A 22277-nucleotide genomic window follows, 5' to 3' on the forward strand; every position below is an offset into this window, starting at 1 on the left:
CACGGGTTCAAATGATCGTGGTTTAGCCGGAAAAGTCTGACAATTTTTTATTCGTTTTCAAAAGTCGCGAATATTCGCGCGCACCTCGTATATAGCGGTGGTTAGTTTGTGTAATGCGCGTGAAAGAGAAGAAAGGAAGCGCACAGAAGAGTACAAGAGAAGAGGTAGATGAGGCAGCCAGACAGCTTCAACCAATTTCCCAGCTATAAAGACGTTTCTAGCATTAGTTCTCCTACAGCTGAATCTTGTAAAATTGTTATGGGTACCAGGTCACTGTGGATTACATTTATATGAAATGACCGATTCATTAGCGCGAGCTTCCCTGAATGGTCCGATAATATCGGTCCTTCCAGTATAGTGGCGCACATAACAGCTATCAGATACCGGAAATTTTCAATTCGTAGAGATATCATTGAAGCAGTAACATCATGGGCTGAATTTCGGCACCTAAAATTTCCGTGAGGAATGCAGTGGCGTCCATCAAGACAATCGTAAGTAATCATCACAAAACATGCTGCCATGTCCCCCCAATAAGGTGCCGGTCCCACTCCGGCGGCACGAGCCCCTCGTTTTCACTACTTTTGGAGCAATCGTGGCGGCTCTTCTACTTTGGATATCAAGTTGTCTTATATATCATAAAAAAGCTTAATTCTTGTAGATTCCAACTATGTATAATTTAAAGAAATTGAGTAATGTGATTTAGAAATAAATGTTCAAGAACAAGCATGAGAAACATGGTTTTTGCGAACTGTGTCTCAGTTGTGACTGTATTTAGAAGAAACTACCGCATTTACTGCATTGCGGCTTGCTCTGTAGCTTTAGGACATAATTATCTATTTCCTAGAGGCAGCAAAATAATGTTTAATTTTCACCTTTTGGATAATTTGCTTTTGAAGATTGCCAAATATCGCAATATTCTGCTGTAAACAGCCCGGCAACTACACGCTCAAGGAATCTAAATTTTGTATAAATTAGAGTTCAAAGATTTTCCATTTAGGACGCAAAATTTCATTCATGTACCTTTATTAGTTTTATACCGAAGCTTCGTAGCGTTAGTACCTTCCCGCAAAAATTTGCAAAAGTTGAACCGAAATTCTCAATATTGCTTAATTTCGGTCGCATTATTAGAAAAACTAATAAAGGCACATGAATGAAATTTTGCGCCCTAATTGGAAATTCTTTGAACTCTAATGTATCCAAAATTTAGCTTCTCAAATCTCAAATCAAACGAAGCCACGGTGGCGGCGAGTGCTGCATAGCCGTGACCTGCGTCGATTGAATCCTCCCTGTAATGAAGTATGTTTACTTTGCATAAATCGTAAGATTAGCATACCTTCGAAATATTTGGCCCTAAAAGATGCTTTCAAATGCATTGGATATCTCGAAAGTGGCGCTATAGTGTCGGTATTTCTGCTCGACAAACACTGACTGCACTAATGCTCGACTTCAAGTTCAAAATTGGAACGTGTGGCCTAAAAGTGAATAATTAAAAAAGTGAATTTCTATACTTTGTTAATTAGCCGCCTGGACATTGCGATTTGTCGTGCATGTCCGTCTCTTCTGGTAATCCATCTGAAAACAACAAGAAAGAAACGGATTGCGCAATATGCTTCGTGATGAAATAAAGTTATGAGTAACCAATCCCGCTTGGTATCCAATAATGCGTTTAGAATGCTTCGCGAGGTTGTTAATTGTGGCACTATGCTGCACTGTGTGTTATGGGTGGCACTGTCCCTTACCATTGCGGCTTAATTACCCGTACGCTGGAGCAAACCGGTACTACGAGCGCCACTTCATGAAAAGGACCAGTTCCAAAATACCACGTGCAGCGTCTGCCACCACCTCCGGGCTGAGCGTCTCAACAACTTGTGCTAATAAAGCAACGCTGCAAAGTCGAAAGACAGGAACGAGAACAGACAACTGTGCTGTTCTTGTCCCTCTGTTTCAACTTTGCAGCGGTGCTTTATAAGCATAAATACGGTATGTTATCCTAGCCAACCCCAACGCAAGCCTCAATCAATGCAGTCTCAACGACAGCGCCTCAAAACACTATACCTGTCACGAAGAAAGCACACATGCCACCGTGCGGTACCACGATCACCACCGGCACTATGGCGTGGTGGTATACCGTACCACCATGCGGTTTTTACCCCTCTGTTAGACTGTACTATCTTTAGGAGCGCCCCACGAAAACGGTTTGACACTCGCAAGAAATTTCGTTGAATTAGCTAAACGATTATAAAAATTGTTTTTAAACAGTGGTTTAAAGCAGCGATTTAGGGGTAAGTGCGAGAGAAATGCGTTAGAATTAAGTCGCAGCTCTTTGAGGTCCTGGTTACGTGACTTAAAGGGGTTGAAACATCAAATTTGTGGCTTGCGTATTCTTTGTTTCAAACGTTTCTTATTGCTCCAGGAAGCATGATACACGCTCGAAGATTCATATATTCTCAGTAAATAATTGAATATCGCAATATTTATGCGAACGATTTTCAGTTTCGGTTTCTGGGTGCCGATTTGGACAGTGACGTCACTGTCTAGGAAGCTTGGTCACAGTGGGCCCACAAAGCTGTGACGCACGCACTGCTGCATCGTCTGCTCTCGCACACCAGTGCAGCGTAGCAAAAAAAAAAAAAAAAAAAAACCATGGTGACAGTTGTCGTGGCTAGGCGGCAGCTCTGATTCCGACTCTACGTCTACGTCCGATGCGGCCCACTCCACTCTATAGACTCGAGGCTCTCTAGGCCTGCCCGGTGCTGTGGGTCACCGCTCATTGTACGTCACTCTAATGTGGTATGACGTCGCTAAAACCTTCGTTACGCTTCCAACACATTGACGGCGATGTCAATCTCGCTAGCGATGGGTCTCGATCGCGAGAACGAGCAATTAGGCAATCTTTGGAAGCGAATTAAAATATATTTTGAGCGTTTGCTGTGTCCAACACTTCATGTTGAGTGTCCTTGCATACAGAGGAAGCCTACAGCAGGTTTATTTATAACCTCAAAATTTGGTGTCTCAACCCCTACCGCGTTCACCGCATCGCAAAGTGCTGTTCAGGAGATCACTCGGCACACATCCGGCCTGTTTGAGGAGCGAACTCCACCGCACCGTCGGTTGCACTATATAATTATACCACGTGACCAGGTTCCCACACTTCAGATCCTCTCTTTTACTTTAACACTCCTAATGATAATGTATTTAAAAAAAAAAAACTGGCATGGGCATTTCAGTCAGCCGTAGACATGAGCGCCGAGGCTCCGTTTCTTTCGACAAAGGCTGTACCTCCACGTCGCTCCTGGTTGTGTTGATGTACCGTCATTTCCCCATCGTGACATTTTTTTACAAGAACCACAGGCAGAGGTGACTTTCCGGGACTAAGAGCAACAAGAACGGTGAGGTGAGCGCAGCCATCACGACAAGCACTAATAGTGTGCGGTAGAGTCATTAAGTTCATTTTAAGGAGGCAAAACTCTGCGACCATCTGGTATACCAATAGTGAGCGTCGATAATGAAAAGCATGGATGCACGCATAGTGAAATTTCCGAATCGAATCGAATGCGAGTAGTCGAGAAAAGAACGCGCTTCGTGAGGTTTCTGTGGTGTCCATTTGTTCAAGAACGAGTCCTTTATAGATTATTCGATCACGTTCTCAGTTGGACGTCTGAAGAACGGTAGATCGTGTAAATAGAAAGGACTGATTTCAGTTTTCTTGGGCACCGTGACAACGGCACTTAATGAATCAAGGGTACAGCGTGTCACCAGATGTGCGCACTATGTTTTGTCAATCGAGCGAAGTGCGATTACTAGCACCGAGCATTGTCCTGAAAGGACTGTAACATGGCGATACTAGCCAAATAACAAGTCGAGACATATGCGCACATACAAACGAAACAAATTCGTGCATACTGTATATGGACTGCCTAAAAGTAGGTCATTCTTTTTGAACGATTGAAGCGGAAGTTACTATCTGCTCCGTGCGTTGACTGAAGCAACTGGTGAGTCAGCACAGCACCCGCGGCTCTCCTGCTTCAAAATCACTCCTTCACTCTCGTCACTTGAATGACCAACGTCAATGAATGAACACTTAAATATCACTAAGATAATTGTAAAAGTGGGGATTTAAAATGCTATTCGTTTTGTTGGACTGAATGAAACCACAAACGACATCACTTACATCCCTGTGGCTAAAGCCCAGTACTGAGGCACCGAAAGTTAGTGCTATTTCTGATGTTACGTTTAGCCCTAATTTAGCGAGCGGAATTTCAAGAAGTCTTTTTCATTGTAATTGAATTCGGCGACATATTAAAAAAAAGTTGTGTTCTATAGCTTCTATGTGTAGGCAGAATTGACACAGAAGCGATATCGCATGCCCAGCCCTGTGTAAATATTGGTTTAATGGGGGACATGGCAGCATAATTTTGTGATCATTAATTCCGATTGTCTTGATGGACACCACTGTATTTTCACGGAAATTTTAGGTGCTGAAATTCAGTCAATGATGTTATTGTTTCAATAATATCTCGACGAATTGAAAATTTCCGGTATCTGATCGTTGTTATGTGCGCCACTACCGGAAGGACCGATATTATCGGACCATTCAGGGAAGCTCGCGCTAATGAATCGGTCATTTCGTTTAAATGTAATCCACAATGACCTGGTACCCATAACAATTTTACAAGATTCAGCTGTGGGGGAACTAATGCTAGAAACGCGTTTATAGCTGGGGAATTGGTTGAAGCTGTCTGGCTGCCTCATCTACCTCTTCTCTTGTTCTGTTCTGTGCGCTTCTTCCCTTCTCTTTCACGAGCATTGCACAAACTAACCGCCGCTATATACGAGGTGCGCGCGAATATTCACGACTTTTGAAAACGAATAAAAAATTGTCAGACTTCTCCGGCTAAGCCAGGATTATTTCAATTCGTGTTTCGTTCAGACGTGGCATTCAGCAGTGGGCATTGTTTGCCGCCATTTGTGTTCTATTTGTGGATTCCGCACTTACTGTCTTCTGATTAAGTCGAAATATACGCTGCGACAAAACGTTATTTGATATGTAATATTGGCGCCACATGCTGAAAGCATTCCAACTAGATAAATGTACTTTATTCCGCTTATAGGCCATCGCCGAAAACTACATTAATTTCCGAGGTAGTCTCAAAAATGTACGAAGGCGCTAACGATGAGAATAGTGCCCCTTCGGTATTTTGTTGTGATAATGCGGCACCCTTACGCTACGAACTGTCCCGACTTATTTGTTCTTAATCTCCTGCCTATGCTATTAAAATGAACATGTATTTGAGCTGTATTAGTAAACTACCCATCTGCAATGAAAAAAAAATGTCGCAGTTTCGCCCGAAAGGCGAAGCATCAATTGCGATAGCAAATTGGCAGAGAGCTATTCGGAGTAGGGATAGTAGAGTAGTTTTATCGCCTGCATAAACTTGGACACATTAGGTTTCTAACTGAATTGACAAGCGTGGTGTCATCGCGCACAAGCAAACATGAGTAGATCACACTGAATGACCGCAGACAACGACTGTCAAAACGCTGGCAGCAAGCGCAGCCGCTGCAGCGGGTGAAGAATCGTGCGGTCTATCGCTGCAACGGAAACTGAGCGGCGAATGCACAGCGCATACAAAGGTCAGACCCGTGTGGAGATAACAGACGGTGCGGGCGACGGCCACCACAGCCAGTGCAAGCGTATTTGTTGGCAGAGTAGAAGCTGCTCCCCCCCTCCTCCCCGCCCCTCGCTGCCTCCCCGCTTTTTTTTTTTTTTTGCTTTCGCGTGGGAGATTGCGTTGCCAGTTCCCCTTGCGCTCGGTTGCAAGATACGCATTTGGTGCCGTAGCACAGCGTCGCCCCGCCTCCTTCCCCGTCATACCCCCAGGCCTTTCGCGCGACGGTCGCGTTTGCTTTCCGCCGTGCGTTGGCTCTCCGTGATAGCGCGCGTCCCCCCACGCGCTTTGACTCTCGCATACGGCGCGCGGCTACGATTTTATCGCCCTTGGAATCTATACGGAACCTCATGGCGACGGCAGAAATCCGGTTGAAGTGTCTATCGCAATAAAAAAAAAAGCACATGAGGGATGACAAATGCTCGTCGTTAGGTCATAAATTTTGACGGCGTCTGCAAGTTTTACTGAACCTCAATGGCCGAGACAAAGAACCTGAAATCCGTGACGTCCTAGTGACGTAGTGGCGCTGAGATTTTGCTGCTACATTGATAAAGTCGGACTTTCACCTTCATTTTCCATCAACATATGACCCCGAAATTCGTATTCGATTAGGAACAAGACCGGGGTGAAGCCGCCGGCAACGCAACTCCTTTGAAGCAGGTTTTTGAAGCAGCCAAAAAATGCATTTAAAGCAGGAAAATAGGCTTTTGGAGGGTCCAAATTAAGACGGATAAGCGCAATCGAAAAGAGCGGAGAACATTGTGCCGTGCGCACAATTTCAGACATTTGCCACAGGTATGCGAGAACGCTGGTAATCTTTATTTTCTCAAAAAAAAAAAAAAGAAGCAAGGAAGTCGAGTTTCTGGATATCTGCTAATGCAGCGGTGGCGTGCGACAGCAGAACGGGCAACGGTTCGCCGGAAATGACGAGCAAGATCGGACACAAACTCTGTCCTCGATCTTAGCAGCACTATGTGCAGGAAACACCATAATTGGCGCAACTTAGGAGCACATCAGCGATAATGTAACAGGATGCAGCAGGATCTGCCTTTTAGAGCAGCGCTATTAAGTGTCGCGCCAATCGCATCGCTACTTGGCGAGGGTTTTCACCTATGACACAGGAAACATTGCGAATTCGCATAGTACTTTTTTATTTCAGCAGGCACAAGGGATCACACATAAAAGCCTTATACGCTACATGAAGAATGATACATTACATTAATTCAGTAGATATGATACTACTAGCTATGTACAGAGATTCGTTGCATGCACTTGGTAAGAACATGGATGGAGCAGGTGATGTACGGCTGGTGGCAGCGGACGCTTAGCGCCCGTGAAGGCGGCTTGACGAATGTTTACACCCTCGTTGCGGCCCCGGTCATGGATTCGGAAGCCTGGGCGGTCCGAGTTCGTGCCAATTCGACGAGTGCTTCGGTGGACTGGGAGCACGTCAGGTAGCGCTCCTGGCACTCTTTGCGGATATCTGTCCGGTGAGAGCGGCGTCGCGGTACGGGTTCCAGGGGGCGCCAGAGTCGTCCTCCGACAGTGACCTGTCGGGAAAACAGCGAGAAGTGGCAGTCACTAAGGGATTAGCTGGGACACAGTCCCCACTCTATACTAGCACACATTTCCGTTAGCAAGCGTATAGGTGTTGAGAAAATGTATTTTAATTTGGTGCTACATAGTTATCAAATGGACGCTTACTGCGCATGCGCGAGCAAGTATATTTTCCAATCAAATAACCTCGACCACAGGCTAGGAGAACGAACTATGCTTTCCATTCAGCACTCGCACCTTGCCTTTCCTTTATTCCGTTTCACCCTTTCTCTCTGCAGAAATTACTTGAAGCGCATTTTTGCACTCGTGCGCCTTCGCTGGAATGTGCAGGGTTGAAGGCACAGACAACGAGAAAAGCATTCTGAACGAGAGTTTTCTGCTGGAATATGTCCTTGCAGGAAAGCCAACCCGCATGTTTTGGCAAACTGTCCATTAAATCCCGGCTACAGGTGCACGAAACAGACTTCATGGCATTAAAACTTACTGCCATTTGTGGTAGAATGCATTCAATTCACGCGAACATCGTAAGCGTGCAGGGCGTACTCTCGAACTTCTGTAGCTTGGTGCAACTAGCTGTCGGTTAGAGGAAAAATTTTCCCTTCATGAACAAAGCTACGGCATTCACTTCAGCTATCATCTAGGCGGCGTTCATTAAAATGCGCGTGATCGATTGGCATATGGAAATTGCCATGGTAACCTCGCCTACGTAGCACATGTTATTAGACCACTACGACGAGACTCACGTCATGAACTCGGTGACATTCGTGCCCTGGGGCCCGGCCAGGCTAGGTTGGGCAGCCACCTCGCAGACCACTCGCAGGACGCAATGCTCGGCGTCGTAGATGGTCACGTACTCGAAGATGTTTTTCAACATCTGCGGGTTGATTCCAAGAGCCGGATCCAAAGCGGCCATTGTCAAAGGTGCCTCCCTGCGCCTGCGCAGTTTGAATGTGTCTCACGGTGAACATCTTGGCGTTGAAAATGCAAAAATTGCACCTCGCGTTATCGTTTCACGTATAATCACCTTGCGAAGAAACCGGAGTCATGCTTGTCGGCAACATACTATAACAACGAGTACCGGATTGTTGTCACGAGTGCCAGACCCGAACTCTCGGTGACTACCCGACACAAAGGGGAACGCCATATCATGATATGATCATCTATGCACATCTATGATGATCTATGATAAGCAGCACGAATTATGATGCCAGGTGTGTTTCGTGAATCGCATTGCTTCTGCTGAAACATTCAAGTAGCAACACTGACTACGGGCGATTGGACATGTTCTCAATATGGTCTAGAGTAGAAGTTAAAATTACCACACACACCATTACCATGCTGGCACAGGCAGCGCGCTTCCTCTAGGAGCCGCCGTAGTCGTTCGGCCTTCAGCGCCACCAAACGAGCGGCGCCGCAGACGACGCCTGCGGATCGGCTCCGTGGAGCATACTTTTTTTTTGCGCGAGGAGTCTGCAAGCGACTGTTCACTTACGCGAAGCTCGAATTTAATGATAAAACTTGAGACAAGGAAATCAAAGGACGCGTGCGCCGACTTCGTTCCAAACCTCTGTCGAACCTTACGAAACCAAAGAGCACTTCTGACATACCTAAGATGGTAATATTTCTTAAACCCAATTTGAAAGGAATAAGTAGTCATCGCGGCCAAGGTCGATTCAAATAGGTGGCAAAGCTGTGGGCGAAAAGCGGTTCAGTATGAATTGTCACTGACATCAGCAAGGGTGGTTATGGGAGCAGCGATTGAAGCGCGACTATGTTTGGAGGGAACAAGCGTTTTTTTTTTTTATGTAACAAAAAGCGTTTATGTAAAGCGAGACACGGTTAGATTCATTCAACGAAAATAAAGTTCCTAATCAATTTTATACACGTATGAGGGGGAAAGAAGTATTGTGCTTGATTGTTATCAAGAAATATCATTTGCAGCGCCCACCGATGGAGGCGGTCGTTGAGGACGCTATCACTGGCAATGCAAGCAGCTGTTGATGTGTGCAGAAAGGGGCACTCGGAAAGTTCAGCTTTTACAATACGTCCCTCACATGTGTTGCTTTGCTTGTCGACGTTAATGTGAATTTGGCGATGCGTGCAGTTTCATTGTCTCTTAACCTGTTCAGTCAAAACAGGCGAGTTGCGACCGCCAGATAATTGTTCGCTTTAGTTCTCTTGGGACAGCGCTGGCCGCCGGGCGTGGCGTCCTAAGGAAGGACGCCCAAAGCGTGTTCTGCGGAAGGATGCTGTTTGGACCCCCGCATGGCTGAGCATTGCTTGCATCACTCGAAACGCCCATCACGTCGAATGGAGGGGCATTTGAATATAAAGTTGTAACGGCAGGCTTCGCAAACAAATTTCGCACCTTTGAGAACAAAATGACGGCACTTCTGCTTCTAAAGGACACGGCGTCAGATAATGTTTTCTGACGCCAGAAGTGTTCTCGCCCCACACAGATGGCGCTAAGCCCCAAGAAACGCCATGTTTTCAACATATGGGCTTGTATGGAAGCTTCGCTACCAGGTGTATTCACCTTGTTGCGGCTGGCAAGATAGGATCTACGGGGGCATTCGCAAGCCCTACCGCATGCGTGCTTTTGTCTGCTGTCGTAAGTTTGCTTATAATAATAAGAAGTAACAACACTAACTTGCGCAGTTCAATGGCGCTCCTGGTGAAGCCGTATCCAAAGTACGGGTGTCCGTAGGTCATGGAGTGGTCCCACCCAGTCGGCAGGGCGGCGGCGAACTTCCATGGGTCAACCGGAACGGGGCGGGCAGTGATGACTGGCGGCGTCTTGATTATCTTGACTGTCACTGCAGTGAGGAAGAAAGACGGTGATGCGAGTGCATTTCCAGCCATCTGTGTTAACGGCAAACTGCTACCAGAGAAAATCTGCACAATTCCTCCGCCTACAGATCTCGATTTACTTCCTTCCCGAGTCAACCAAACCCAAGAAGGGCTTACTATCGCTGAATCTCGCCCGCTCCACCGAACACGTGCACACCAGCTCTGGATCATCGATACGCACTTGCTCTGGAACATGCAGTCCTGCTACCTCAACGTTACCACATACCATTTCCCGTTCATACATCCGGGTATGAATGTACCCTCTCCCCTTGCGGATTATGTTTATACGCATTGCTTCAAGGATGACTGGTATACGGTGCCGCTCATTTCCGTGTTAACTTTCAAATGAAAATGCGATTACCTTGAGGGACCGCGGGCACGGTTGGTGCTGCGACGACTCGTGCGACAGGAGCCACGTGCGCTACGGTGGGCGAAGCTGCGAGCTTCGACTTTGCCTGGTAGACAATTGCGTTGACTCCAGCTTCCGCCGCGGCCTTGGCAGCAGCAGAGGTGACCTTGGCCTTGGCAGCCATGGCGCCTAAGCCGGCGATCTTGAGCGCAGCCGAGTTGATCAGGGCAGCCTATACGGGCGGGAAGAACGGGGATCGAGTTGCATTGACACGTCCAGGCTCGTTCGTAACGTAGACATGCGTATACGCGTGAGAGGCCCCATATTCTTGAAGTTTCTCTTACGAAAGAGCGTCCCTTCGTCCGGATGCCCGTCATCACGGTCTGCCGGTAGTCAGCCTACCTCACCAGCTTACCCATCCCAAGTGAGCTTGCCTGTCCCTATGTCTGCACGTATTTATACCCGCGTATACATATTTATCTGTATCAGATTGCAGTTTATCAGTATCACTGTAAGCGTCATACCTAGTCTTACCTTCTTCCACTCCCTTTCCCTTCTTTCGTATCGCTTCCTGGAAATAAACCGCCCAGCATTATCAGTTAGCGCCGCCTCTTGCCGTCATGACTGCCTGTTTCTTTTAGCAACGGTACATGGTGTCAGAAGTGCCGAAGCCTTGCCGTAATGGCTACCGTCAAGCCTCCAGAGACGCTGCAGTTGTCGGGGAATCATACGCATAAACTGGCAGAGGTTCAGGCAAAAACTGGAGCTTTTCCTTACTGCGACGCCCGCTAAACCACTGAGGACAGAAGCCACGAAGGCAGCAATCATCCTCAGCATCGCTGGTGAAGATGCCCTCGACGTCTATAGCAACTTCTCCTTCACAGCAGGTGAGAGCAAAGAAGACTACCAGATAGTAATGCAGAAGTTAGAGGCGTATACTGTGTTGACCGAGGACAATGAGGTGTATGAAAGGCATGTTTTTCGCCTTCGCATGCAGTATGAGGGGGAGCCGTTTAAGCAACATCTGCGGAAGTTAAAGAAGCAGGCAAAGCTATGCAATTTCGGCACGTTAGAAGAGTTCATAAGGGGATCAGGTGGATTTTTGCACAAACAATTCGAACATTAGGCGAAAAAATGCTGCGTGAAAAGGACCTAACCTTACAGAGGGCGGAGCAGATGTGCAAAACAAACGAGGTTTCAGCGAGGCAAAATGCTGCTTGATTGAGTGAGACGCTGCAAGTGGACTACACTCACAGGGCTGAGCGAAACTCGAAACTCGAAAGAGCGTAAGCGAAACTCGAAAGAAGATGGCACGAAAAGGGGGTCTGTTGGTGCCTGAAGTCCATATCGCAATCCCGGAAAGTGTCACCCGTGTTCTAGACAAAGGGTCGAAGTTTAGCCGTGAACCGAGCATACCCGCCCATGAACTTTTGGCCTTAAATAGGCGTCTATCAAAGAAAGCCACAAGTGAAGACCAGGAGAGATGTCTTTTGGGAGGAGTTGATGACATGGTAGGGGCAGCGAACAAGGTGGTGACCGGCAAGTCCAGAGACCCTACAAGGACCGTCGTAACCTTTTTCAAAGATAATGACCTTCAACTTGTACAGTCTGACAAGGAAGGTCACTTTGTGGTTTTCTAAAGCAGGTGTTTTAATGACAAGGCACAACAAGCGGTAGCAAAGAATTTTGTCCAAGGAAAAGAAAAGGCAACAAGAGTCGAGAAACAAGCAATATCACTTTGCACAGAACTTAACTTTTCGAAGTTAGTCAAGGCAATAGGTGACTGTAAAGGTGTTTCGTTAAGAGTGTCTTTTACGGCAAAATCGCACTAGGAAGGAATTACGCTCCGTGCCATCGTAAGCGAGAAAGGTTCTTGGCAGCAGTTAGTTAGCCAGTTCCTTTTAAATCATTTGAAAGCAATTCTAAAAGCTCTACAGGGCCGCGTTTTTGTAGCGATGTCTTAGGACTTATTTTGGAATAGTCCTATCATCCACCGCTCACGGCCGGCTGATCCCGTTGATAACGCGAGCGGACCGTCGCTATGACCACTGACAAAGCGCGATAAGCGCGAAAAGGCATTATTACTTTAAAGTCATCTCTACAAAATACCGGCCCAGATGTAATTCAATTCCTAAAAGGAAACGCCTCTATTGCATACGCTTTTTCTGTAGACGTAGATTTCTTTTACTCAGTGTCTCAACACGAAATGTGTGCCTCCGTTAGGGATTGCATTGACCGTAACGGCGGAGTAGCTTTTCAGAATCTAGTGGGCATGTCTAGTGACAATTTTATGATTTTGCTGGAATTTTATTTAACGTCTACTTTTATTGCTTTTAACGACGACCTGTATGTTGAGTGGCAAGGAATATGTATTGGTTCCTGCGTCGCACCTGTGCTCTGTGACATTTTCTTGGCGTCAATTGACTGTGACCTACACTGTTCCTTTGACGATAGGTTCTACCTTAAGGATTTTCGATACGTTGATTTTTTAATTTGTTTGAAAAGCAAACATTTTACCGTTGACCAGTGTATTAACGAGGTTTTACGTGATTTTAGGCTACATGGGAAGGGCATGTTATTTACACATGAACTCCCTTAGATCTGATTTTAGTTCTTGACAAAAACCACGTCTGTTGGCAGTATAGCCCACGTGCACAGAATGAATAGCTGCCGTACGAATCGGCAGATTCAAAGTTAGTAAAAAGAGCAATAGCCACTCTATGCCTTGAGTCTGCTCTCATGAAGTCGTGCTCTCACGTGATGCAGGCTAGCTTTGACAACCAATTGGCGAGGCTACAGACAGCCGGCTACCCGAGCGCGGTCGTAGGGGCCGTCTCAAAAACATTGCTCCAGAAGGTGAAGGGCAAAAAGCATATGGCTAACCCTAACCGAAAAAGATGCAAGCCCGCAGTGGTGCCATGTGTCCACAAACTTTCCCCCAATTTGAAGAAAGTCGCACATAGGTTTGGTGTGCCTCTTGTTTTCTCGGCGCCACGCAAGTTGGCTCGACTGTGAGCGTGCATTAGCCGCGTTGACAAAAAGTCGGGATTCCAGAAAAAACCCCACCAGACCTTACGTGAAATGTGCGACTGGCGTTGTATATGAGATACCGCTGAAATGTGGGAAGTCTTACGTGGGCCAAACGGGGAGATGTGTCAATGACCGGGCATGGGAGCATGAATTGTCAATCATGAACAAAGGTAATGCGCACTTACCTGCGCATTGCATGGTTTGCTTGGCCGGCACATGTGAACCACTACTGCGTGACATTAAGATAATTGGCAAGAGTGGTAATACGTTAGATAGAGAACTTTTGGAGGACTATCACATAAAAAGACAGGCACGAGTTTTATTAGTGATACGTCTGTTTTTCTTTTTGACAACGAGATGCAGCTGTTAAAAAACGTACCTGTCATCGCCTTAGATGACACTGACACACGCATGCGCATTTGTTGAAACCCTCTTGCTCTGCTGTAAGAATAAAACAGTTGAAGTTCAGCGCCTGACCTATCGTTTCCTAATTTTCTTTCCGAGTCTTTTTTTTTTTCCTGTTCACGCAACCATGCTTTCCTCAAACTCGAAAATGTTTCGGTGTGCGGACAATGCAACAATGAGCATGCGCAAAGAGTGTCCAGCGTATGGAAAGACGTGCTATGCTTGCAAGAAGCTGAACCATTTTGCTTTATGCGGCAAGCGTCGTGAGAGCCGGCAAATAGACCAAGTACAGGATGAGGCAGAGGACGGTATCGACATTTTTAATATCGGCGTTTGTGGCGTAAGTGACGGGGCAAGCGCAGATTGGACTGTCAGCGGAATTGTATGCGGCTAGGAAATTCTGTTAAAAGTGGATGCCGATTCACAAGCAACATAATTCCCTTGTCCCATTTTCGGCGGCAGAAGAAAACTGCGGAACTGCAGAAAAGCGCTGCAGTTTTGAAAGCGAAAATGGCAGTGCCATCAAGCATGTCGGAGTTGGCAGACATATTCTTTCGTTGAATGATACGGCACACGCTGCTGTGACATTCTTCGTAGTCAAGAAATTCCCGCTAGGCTGTAATAGGGCCGCAGGCATGTCAGCAATTGGGCTCGTCCCGAAAGCTGTCGATTCGGTTAAGCGGAGAGAGCCAGCACCGGAAAAGGCCTTTCCAGACTTGTTTCAGGGCACGGGCTGTGTCGGCAGACGATGATACCGGATGGTCGTTCGGGAGGTTCCAGTAATGCACCCAACCCGACAAGAACTGGAGCTCGCGGAAAGGGCTTCCATTATCAAGAAGGTGGACGAACCTACCGAATGGGTAAGCCCTCTTGTAATAGCACGTAAAAAAGATGGGGCACTTCCTGTCTGTATGAATCCGAGTGAAATCAAACAAAAACAAAGCACTATCCAATGCCAACAAGGGAAGAGATTGAGGCCGAGCTGGATGCCAAAGAATTTCCCCCGCTGGATGCCAAAGCAGGCTTTCATCAAATTCCATTGCAGGAAGCGACATCGCGAGTGCAAATTTGCAACATCGTTTGGACGTTATCGTCTTCTGCGTCTTCCCTTTGGAATTTCCTAGCGAGCGAAGTTTTCCACACCCGCCGCGGTGGCTCAATCAGCTAAGGCGTTGCGCTGCTGGGCACGAGACCCAGGGATCGAGTACCGGCCGCATTTCGATGGAGGCGAAACGCAAAAACGCCGGTGTGCTTGCGTTGTGCCCGTTAAAGAAGCCCAGGTGGTCAAAATTAATCCTGAGCCCTCCACTGTACGGCGTGCCTCATAATCAGAACTGGTTCTTCCACGTAAAACCCTACGCGTGCATCCGTGGTCTCAATATACAAAAAAAAAAAAAGAAAAAAAGAGGAAGGAAGTTCGTCCATGGTTCAATGAGTAGAGCATCGGGCTGGTGTGCTGAGGCACCTGGGTTCGAAACCAACAGTTTTCCTTGTTGCTGCGCCGAGCAGAAGGACAGGGCGTTTACCTTTTTTTTTAAAGCGAAGCTTTGTACCTCTACCAGCCAAGGGTTCTGTCGTGTCCGTCGTTGTAATCAAAAAACGATCCCGACGAACCGCTAACAATTGCAGGTATAGCAGTATAGCTTACTTGAATTCAGGCATTCAGCGTACAACTAAGCACTCGTTTTCGCAAGAAAAACCACAAAAACAAGCTTCAAAGTGATGAGCCAACATGATGGATAAGGGCTGCGGGCAAACAACGGAAACAGGCTCGGCGCGGTCCGTAAGATTAGATTGCAGCTGTTGCAAAGCTTATGCAGCTGCTTGAAAGAGGGTTGACGTCATTCGAAACCCTTCCAGCCTAGTAACTGCTTCGGTTCATTTTCTAGACTACCCTACTATGGGGTAGTCTAGTAGTGTATATCACACCGATCATAAAGCAGTAGTGAACATTGTTGTGAAGTAAATAATAATAAAGGCCGTGGTTAAAGTTACGTTGTAGTGTGTGAAATATCAAGTGCGCCGCAGTCACCGTGAGGGTGGCGTAAAAAGCTTCGCTTTCCAACCACCTTCACAGGGTGGATTGGCGGGCATTTTTTTTTTTTGACTGTGGCTAGCCCCCTGAATAGACTGCGGTGTTTCGTTGACTCTCTCTAGTGTCGGCCATATCTCTTTCGTTTCGCCGCCTGCGCATTCTTGCGCTCACGTGTTCGAGACAAAGACAGGGAATGCCGTGTTCTCCTTTGTCGATTTGGGCTAGGAACTTGAAGCGGCGCCGGCGCGACCTCGCTGGCCACGGGTGCTTGAACCCCGAACGGTTCCCAGAAGACGGTCTAGCCAAAGCCGCGAGGAATCCATTCTTGAGGCCACGCGAGCGGTCGCGCGACACTCAGTCGCAAAAGAAGAAACACGTGTGAGGCGTCTTTCCCTCTCCCTCCCCCCTTTCAAACAATGCGCAAAGCAGCAACGACACAAACCAAACGGTCATCGCCACCACGTCCACTCCTCGCCAAAAACCACAAAGAGGGAATGGAGACCTCAGCTTTCCCTATCTCTCTCTCTCAAACACGTGAGCACAACATGCTCAAGCAACGAAACGAAAAAGGTATGTCCGAGACGAGAAAGTCAACGAACCACCGCAGTCTATTCGGGGGGCTTACCGCAGTCAACAAAAACACCGCCCACTCCCCTTTTTGCTCGACACAGCAGCAGCAGCGAAAACGGGTGCAGTGAACCCCACACCGAAGGGGTCGCGAAGCTCCCTAAGAACGCTAATCGTCTTAAACGTTTGCACCCCTTGGGGGCTCATCTTGTCCCCAAACAATTGCCATCAGTCGTGCTGGCGTTTTTTTCCTTTCTTGAAAACTCTACGCTCGCTACTATAGTGTAAACCGCATCACTCGGAGCATTTGAAGCGGACAACTTGACGTATGAGTTGATAGCTTACAGGGAATAATTATTACTGTGTACAAAGCTCTTGCAGAAGTTCCACTCACAAATTGGCGGTATATTCAAGAACGATGTGCACTTTTTTAACGGGTGGGCAGTTTGAATTGAATGGAATTATTGGGTTTTACGTGCCAAAACCACGATTTCATTATGAGACACGGCGTTGTGGGGGACTGCGGATTAATTTTGACCACCAGGGGATCTTTAACGTTCTCCCCAAAGCACGAGACACGAGCGTATTTGCATTTCGCGCCCATCGAAATGCGGCCACCGCGCCAGGATTTGATCCAGCGACCTCCGGATTAGTAGTTCAACGCTGATTAGCAGGCACCGCGGCGGGTTGGGTGGGCAATCAATCAATCAATCAATCAATCAATACATAAATCAAAATGAGCTTTATTTATACAATGCAAAGAATGCATACCAAAATAGTTTGACCAATAGCCTATGTGGCTAGTACCTGGTCCAATACACAAATAGCATATGCGTAAATCACGTACATATTTTCTCAGTGAATAACATTGCATACGTGAACAAGTATTAACTTGTAAAGGAGGTGTTATTGCGCTTGTCTAGATAAGAAGCGTTTACATGCAATATCAAAGTTTCTGGTTACCTTTACTTTCACCGGCACAGTGTTCCATGTTATAGCGCCAAAAAACTAATAATCGTTCACCGTAGACATTGCTGCAATATGGAAGGTTTAAGTTAAAGTTAGTTGCTTGTCTGGTGTTTGCACGTGGGAAGTTAAATATGATGTTGGGTATGGTATCGTTTATTGATGGGTTACAAAGTCGTTAACTTAATACTTGAGGTTACCGCAAATTCAACATATGAAAAAAGTAATGGCCTAGTAAGTTCATAAGTTTCCATAAATGCAACAAACCTGATCGAATTCGGTGCAGTATGTGCCCCGTGTAAGGCGACTTCTCCGTTCCCATGTATTTGGGAGCTACTAGGGTAAAACTACCTCTTAAAAAGTAAAACTTCGTTATAGCGAAGTTGAAGAGGGAGCCAGAATTACTTTTGTTATATCCAATATTTCGCTATATCCACAGTCACATGTTCTGCGCTATGAATCGTTATGGGATTTACAAGCAGAATTTCACTTGATGTGGCTTTCAGACTTTTGACGCAGGCTGCATACCTTCACTTCGCTCGGAACGTTCTATAGTTGTACAAAAGTGTGAGTGGGCGACAGAGATATAAACGTAGTGGCTTCGGAACATTTCAAAAGGCTATATAGGTTGACAGCACTCGGAATGTTGCATTTGTACAAAGGTATAAATGGATCACGAAATTTCAAAGCAGTACAGGTCTGGCCTCTGCGCTAAGGGGCGGTGTTATTGGGGAAGGGGAAGGGATGATGAAATAAAAGTGCTGTAAGTCCTGTGTACCTTCTCATTGCGTCTTTGTCGACCACTTGATAAAAGCTTTGCATGAACACGCAGCATCATATTGCCCATATACTGCCACCTCCTGCTAAACAACAGCGCCCATGCTTCAGTGTATAAACGTAGCGAATGTGATGAATTGTGAAAGGTCGTCTTCGTTCTCCTCAGCGTGACCGGGCTACCATAATGGTAGCCCGGTCGACGTATATTACGCGAAAAAAATGAAGCGTTGAAGGTTCAGCAGATATGACAAAAAAAAAAAAAACTCTGTAACGATCAATTTTTTTCACCCACAGCTGCGTGAAGGTCAGACAAGTTCCTTTGGTGGTCGGCCTAAAAAAAAAAAAAAAAAAAAACAGCACTCGTCAGTCAAGGTGGTGGCACCATCACCTGCGCACGCTGCTGTTACTCCCATTTTCCCCCAATACCCTTTCACTTCATGTTCCTTTCCCTTTGTTAAGACTCTTAGTGCTACCGCCTTGCGGCTGAAAAGACACGCCGCAAGATCCCTTGTTTTCCTCCTCTCTAGCTGGCTTGACTCGGCTTCGCCTCCTCAGACATTCGTGAATGTCTGGCAGGGGGGCGGTACTTCCTTTCTCTTCAGATACTTGCAGTCTTTCCCTCCCCCACGTCCCCGTCTCTGTGGCATCCGCCGCATCCTTCCCGAGAATTGGCCCCTCGTCGTAGACTCGAAAGGAACTTCCGTTTGTTCTCGGGACGGCGTCGCGCGCTGTGGAGATTCCCCACCCACCCGCCGGGGGCTGAGCTGGCTTGCTCAAGCCAACTGCCCACCCTCCCTAACGTCACGGGAGGCGGAGCATCGCGACCCGAAGCAAGGCTGGGGCCTGGTCAGGTTGGCCTATAAAAGAGAGGCGCCGAAGCCATCCACGCTATAGAGGATAGCCTAGCGACTACTCCTGACAACAACTTGGTAAGTTTGCGTTAGCTGGCCTCTCTCCAATTTGGCAACAAGCGAGTGCATTAGTTCTTGCTACGCCAGTTACTCTAAATGATAACTCAATGTTTTAGTATTTCTTTCATTTTGTTGTTGTATGTTTCGTTCATCTTTTCCTCAGGCGGTTCATTAACCGTGCACTGTTTGCATTTTACTTTTCTTAATATGAACCATTGTGCTGCATCAAACTCGGAACATACGTTCGTTGTTGTACACTTGATCAGATGCTATACCGTATTGTTAAGTTTGGGTGTTACTCCGAAATAACTTTACACGGGCATGGGGTTGAGTGTAGTGCAAGCAGTGACCTCCTATTTGAGAGCCCACTTGTTCCCATTTGGCACTTGAAAATTTGTTGGCTTGCTCACAGATTTATATCTGTGAGCAAGCCAACAAATTTCACAGAATTCGAGTTGTCCTTGGTAAAGTAAGGGATCGGGACCTGATGAAAGTGTATTACGACCGCTCTATACATGCTAGAACTTAGAGCGTCTAACGTGCACTGTTCTCCCTCACTGTCGAGTCGTAAATGCGCTGCAAGTATTTTATATGTGGTTGTTGCCGCTTCAAATTGATATTATTATGAACAGTACGCAAGCATAAACTCGTGGCTTTATTTGAAATTTCTAATTTCAATAAATCGCTCCTTTTAGTTTGCGCTTCATCTTTAACGTGCCCCTAAACCTATATACGCGACCGTATTTGTTGCATTTCTCCCCCATCGAAATGCGGGCACCCCAGCCGGGGATCGAACCCGCGTTTTCGAGCTCAATAGTGCAACGGCCAAGTCAAGTATACTGTCAACTCCATGCACACTCTCCATCCCGTAGGGCACGGCGATCTTTGTCGGCATCTCCTTCGGAACGGGTCGTCGACAGATTATCATTTAGCCTGCTTTACTTGAGCTAATCGACGTTATGTGCATGCATATCAGTCTAGTTTTCCCTACCGCTCTTTAATATTTCCTCTATTACAGTCTCTACACAGTTAGCTATGCCGATTTTATCAATCTCTTCCCTGCTTTCTTTTTCCCCGTCAATACTTTAAACTTCCCTCGCTTATCATCGACTGCTGACCAATTAATGATTCCAACTGCCTTGAATCCCAGCGGCGTTACCCTACGTGTCTTGCTGGATAAATATTGGCATTTCATTACGATGTGCCAATTGTTTCCGGACTTTTTTGTTGCTGGAGACACGAGCCTCGTCCTGTTCCGTATATTTCCTCCGGTATGCCTTTGCTCTATAAGGCACCCAGCTCGGGCCTCAAACAGCAAGGCACTCCGGCCGATTTATTAACGCGACAGCGTTAAGGGCCCCGTGTCGCAGAAAATCCGGCGTCGGCGTAAGCATCGGCGTCTGGTGGAAATAATCATGCCGAACCACGTCATCCCGAACCACCCCGACCGCGGGCGGGCTCTTCGCGTGGCGCAAGGCGTCGGTGAACAAAAAATTTATTTTCTCAAAGTAAAATTCGTCAGAAAATCGTAAAGAACGACTTCACCACAACCTGCAGACGTGATTGCATCGGATTGTAATTTGAATATACGAGAAAAAAGATCGATAAGCAGCCAGGGATCTTTGATTGCTATCGCGTTCCACTTTAGCGTCCTCCATTTCTGATGGTGTTTCGCTGTACTTTCGTTCTAGTCAACATTGAGGGGAATGTTGAAAACCGAGCCTTTCTAAATTTTGTTCGGGTCACATGTCACAGAAAATACGGTGTCGGTGTCACCGTCAACGGCGTCCATGCGATAACGCTATCACGTTCCACTCTTAAAAGCGAAGCTTAAGCGTACCCCAAGTTGTTTCTCGTCGTCTTTGTATCCACGTCTCCTTACATTTTCATTACCCTGTGACTGTCAACTTTCTTGACCTCTTTCTCCATTCCGTGTCCACGCTTTGAGGCACAGACCATTTGAGAGGCTGTAGCCACTCTTATTCTTCCTTCGTCCTTGTTTCTGAGGTATTTCTTCAAAACGTGATTTTTGCAGGTCCCCGACTGCAGTGACATCATGAAGCTGCAGCATATATTTCCCGCGCTGCTGTTGTGCCTGTCCGTGGCACAGGCAACGATGCCGCCTTTCACATGGCTGCCTAGGCTGTTCACTCCTCCGTCGCTGACCAACGTGCTGACCGGCCTGCTGCCATTCCCACTGGCGCTGCCCCTGGCCCTTGTGGGGCCCATGCCCTTTGCCCTGCCCCTCATCGTCGGTCTTAAGGGTGCCGGCCTGCTGGGATTGGGCGTCGCTACCGGAGGAGCCGCCGGCGCCGGCATGGCCGGACTCGGTGCCATTGGTCTCAAGGTGAGGCGAGCTTTCCCAATGGATATACGAATAGATAGAACGGGGCCGGATGAGTAGGTGATAGGGATGGAGAAAAGTGAATCGGGATGAGGTATACTCGGTGATACGGGTAATTTGATAGGATGGATAAGCGGACAAAGGGAGCAGACCGAGTCGGTGCTATCGGTCTTAAGGTGAGGCGAGCTTTCCCAATGGATATACGAATAGATGGAATAGGACGGATGATTAGGTGATGGGCATCAGTAAAGGTCGCTCGGGATGAGGTATATTCGGTGATACAGATAAGTTGATACGATGGATAAGCAGACAGACCGAGCAGATGGTAGACACGCAGACCGCGTTCTGTTTGTGACATCGGTATATGGACGAATGTGTCCGCAGATGTTTATACAGATATAAGTACGTGGATATTGTACCATTGCTAAAGGAAACATGCAGGCAGTCATGACGGCAAAAGGCTGCGCCAACTAATAATCCTGGGCGGTTTATTTCCCGCCTCCTTAAAGGAAGCGATAAGAAAGAAGGGAAAGGGAGTAAAAGAAGGAAATATTATAGGTATGACGTTTACAGTGATACTGATAAACTGCGATGCATGTGATACATCTTCTCTGCCTGATACACAAAAAACAAATCTAGGAAACTTTGCGAAAGTTGCTATCATAATGCAATCGTTGAGGTTCCGTACGTTGCCATGGTTGACTTTTGTAGACCAGACGAGTTTACACCTGCATGGTCTGAATCATGCATTAAAGACGTGGGATCCATCACGCTGTGTCTGGCTCTATGTCGTTGTTCCTGAGGGCTGAGGTCATCG

General features: G+C 47.0%; 2 protein-coding genes across 8 annotated transcripts in view; one reads left to right on the plus strand and one right to left on the minus strand.

The window, feature by feature from the left end:
• Positions 1–6777: 6777 nt before the first annotated feature.
• Positions 6778–22277, minus strand: part of LOC119457654 (uncharacterized) — a 52721-nt gene continuing 37221 nt past the window's right edge. Inside the window, exons 1-5 of one of the 4 annotated variants that reach the window (XM_037719289.2) lie at positions 10770–10873; positions 10438–10657; positions 9877–10042; positions 7970–8161; positions 6814–7219 (exon numbers count right to left, since the gene is read on the minus strand). In XM_037719289.2, coding sequence (XP_037575217.1) covers positions 7120–7219; positions 7970–8161; positions 9877–10042; positions 10438–10657; positions 10770–10802 — 711 coding nt within the window. In that variant the 5' untranslated portion in view covers positions 10803–10873 and the 3' untranslated portion in view covers positions 6814–7119. Of the gene's footprint in view, positions 7220–7969; positions 8162–9876; positions 10043–10437; positions 10658–10733; positions 10877–22277 lie in introns of those variants that run through there. The other 3 variants (XM_037719288.2, XM_049670306.1, XM_049670307.1) reach the window with 3 other exon arrangements.
• The window catches only part of LOC119457653 (uncharacterized), a 73670-nt gene continuing 62426 nt past the window's right edge, over positions 11034–22277 (plus strand). Inside the window, exons 1-2 of one of the 4 annotated variants that reach the window (XM_049670296.1) lie at positions 11034–11312; positions 21152–21463. In XM_049670296.1, the coding sequence (XP_049526253.1) occupies positions 11274–11312; positions 21152–21463 (351 nt within the window). In that variant the 5' untranslated portion in view covers positions 11034–11273. Of the gene's footprint in view, positions 11313–14525; positions 14721–21151; positions 21464–22277 lie in introns of those variants that run through there. The other 3 variants (XM_049670294.1, XM_049670293.1, XM_049670295.1) reach the window with 3 other exon arrangements.

This window comes from Dermacentor silvarum, chromosome 7 (assembly GCF_013339745.2).
Source record: "Dermacentor silvarum isolate Dsil-2018 chromosome 7, BIME_Dsil_1.4, whole genome shotgun sequence".
NCBI lineage: Eukaryota > Metazoa > Arthropoda > Arachnida > Ixodida > Ixodidae > Dermacentor > Dermacentor silvarum.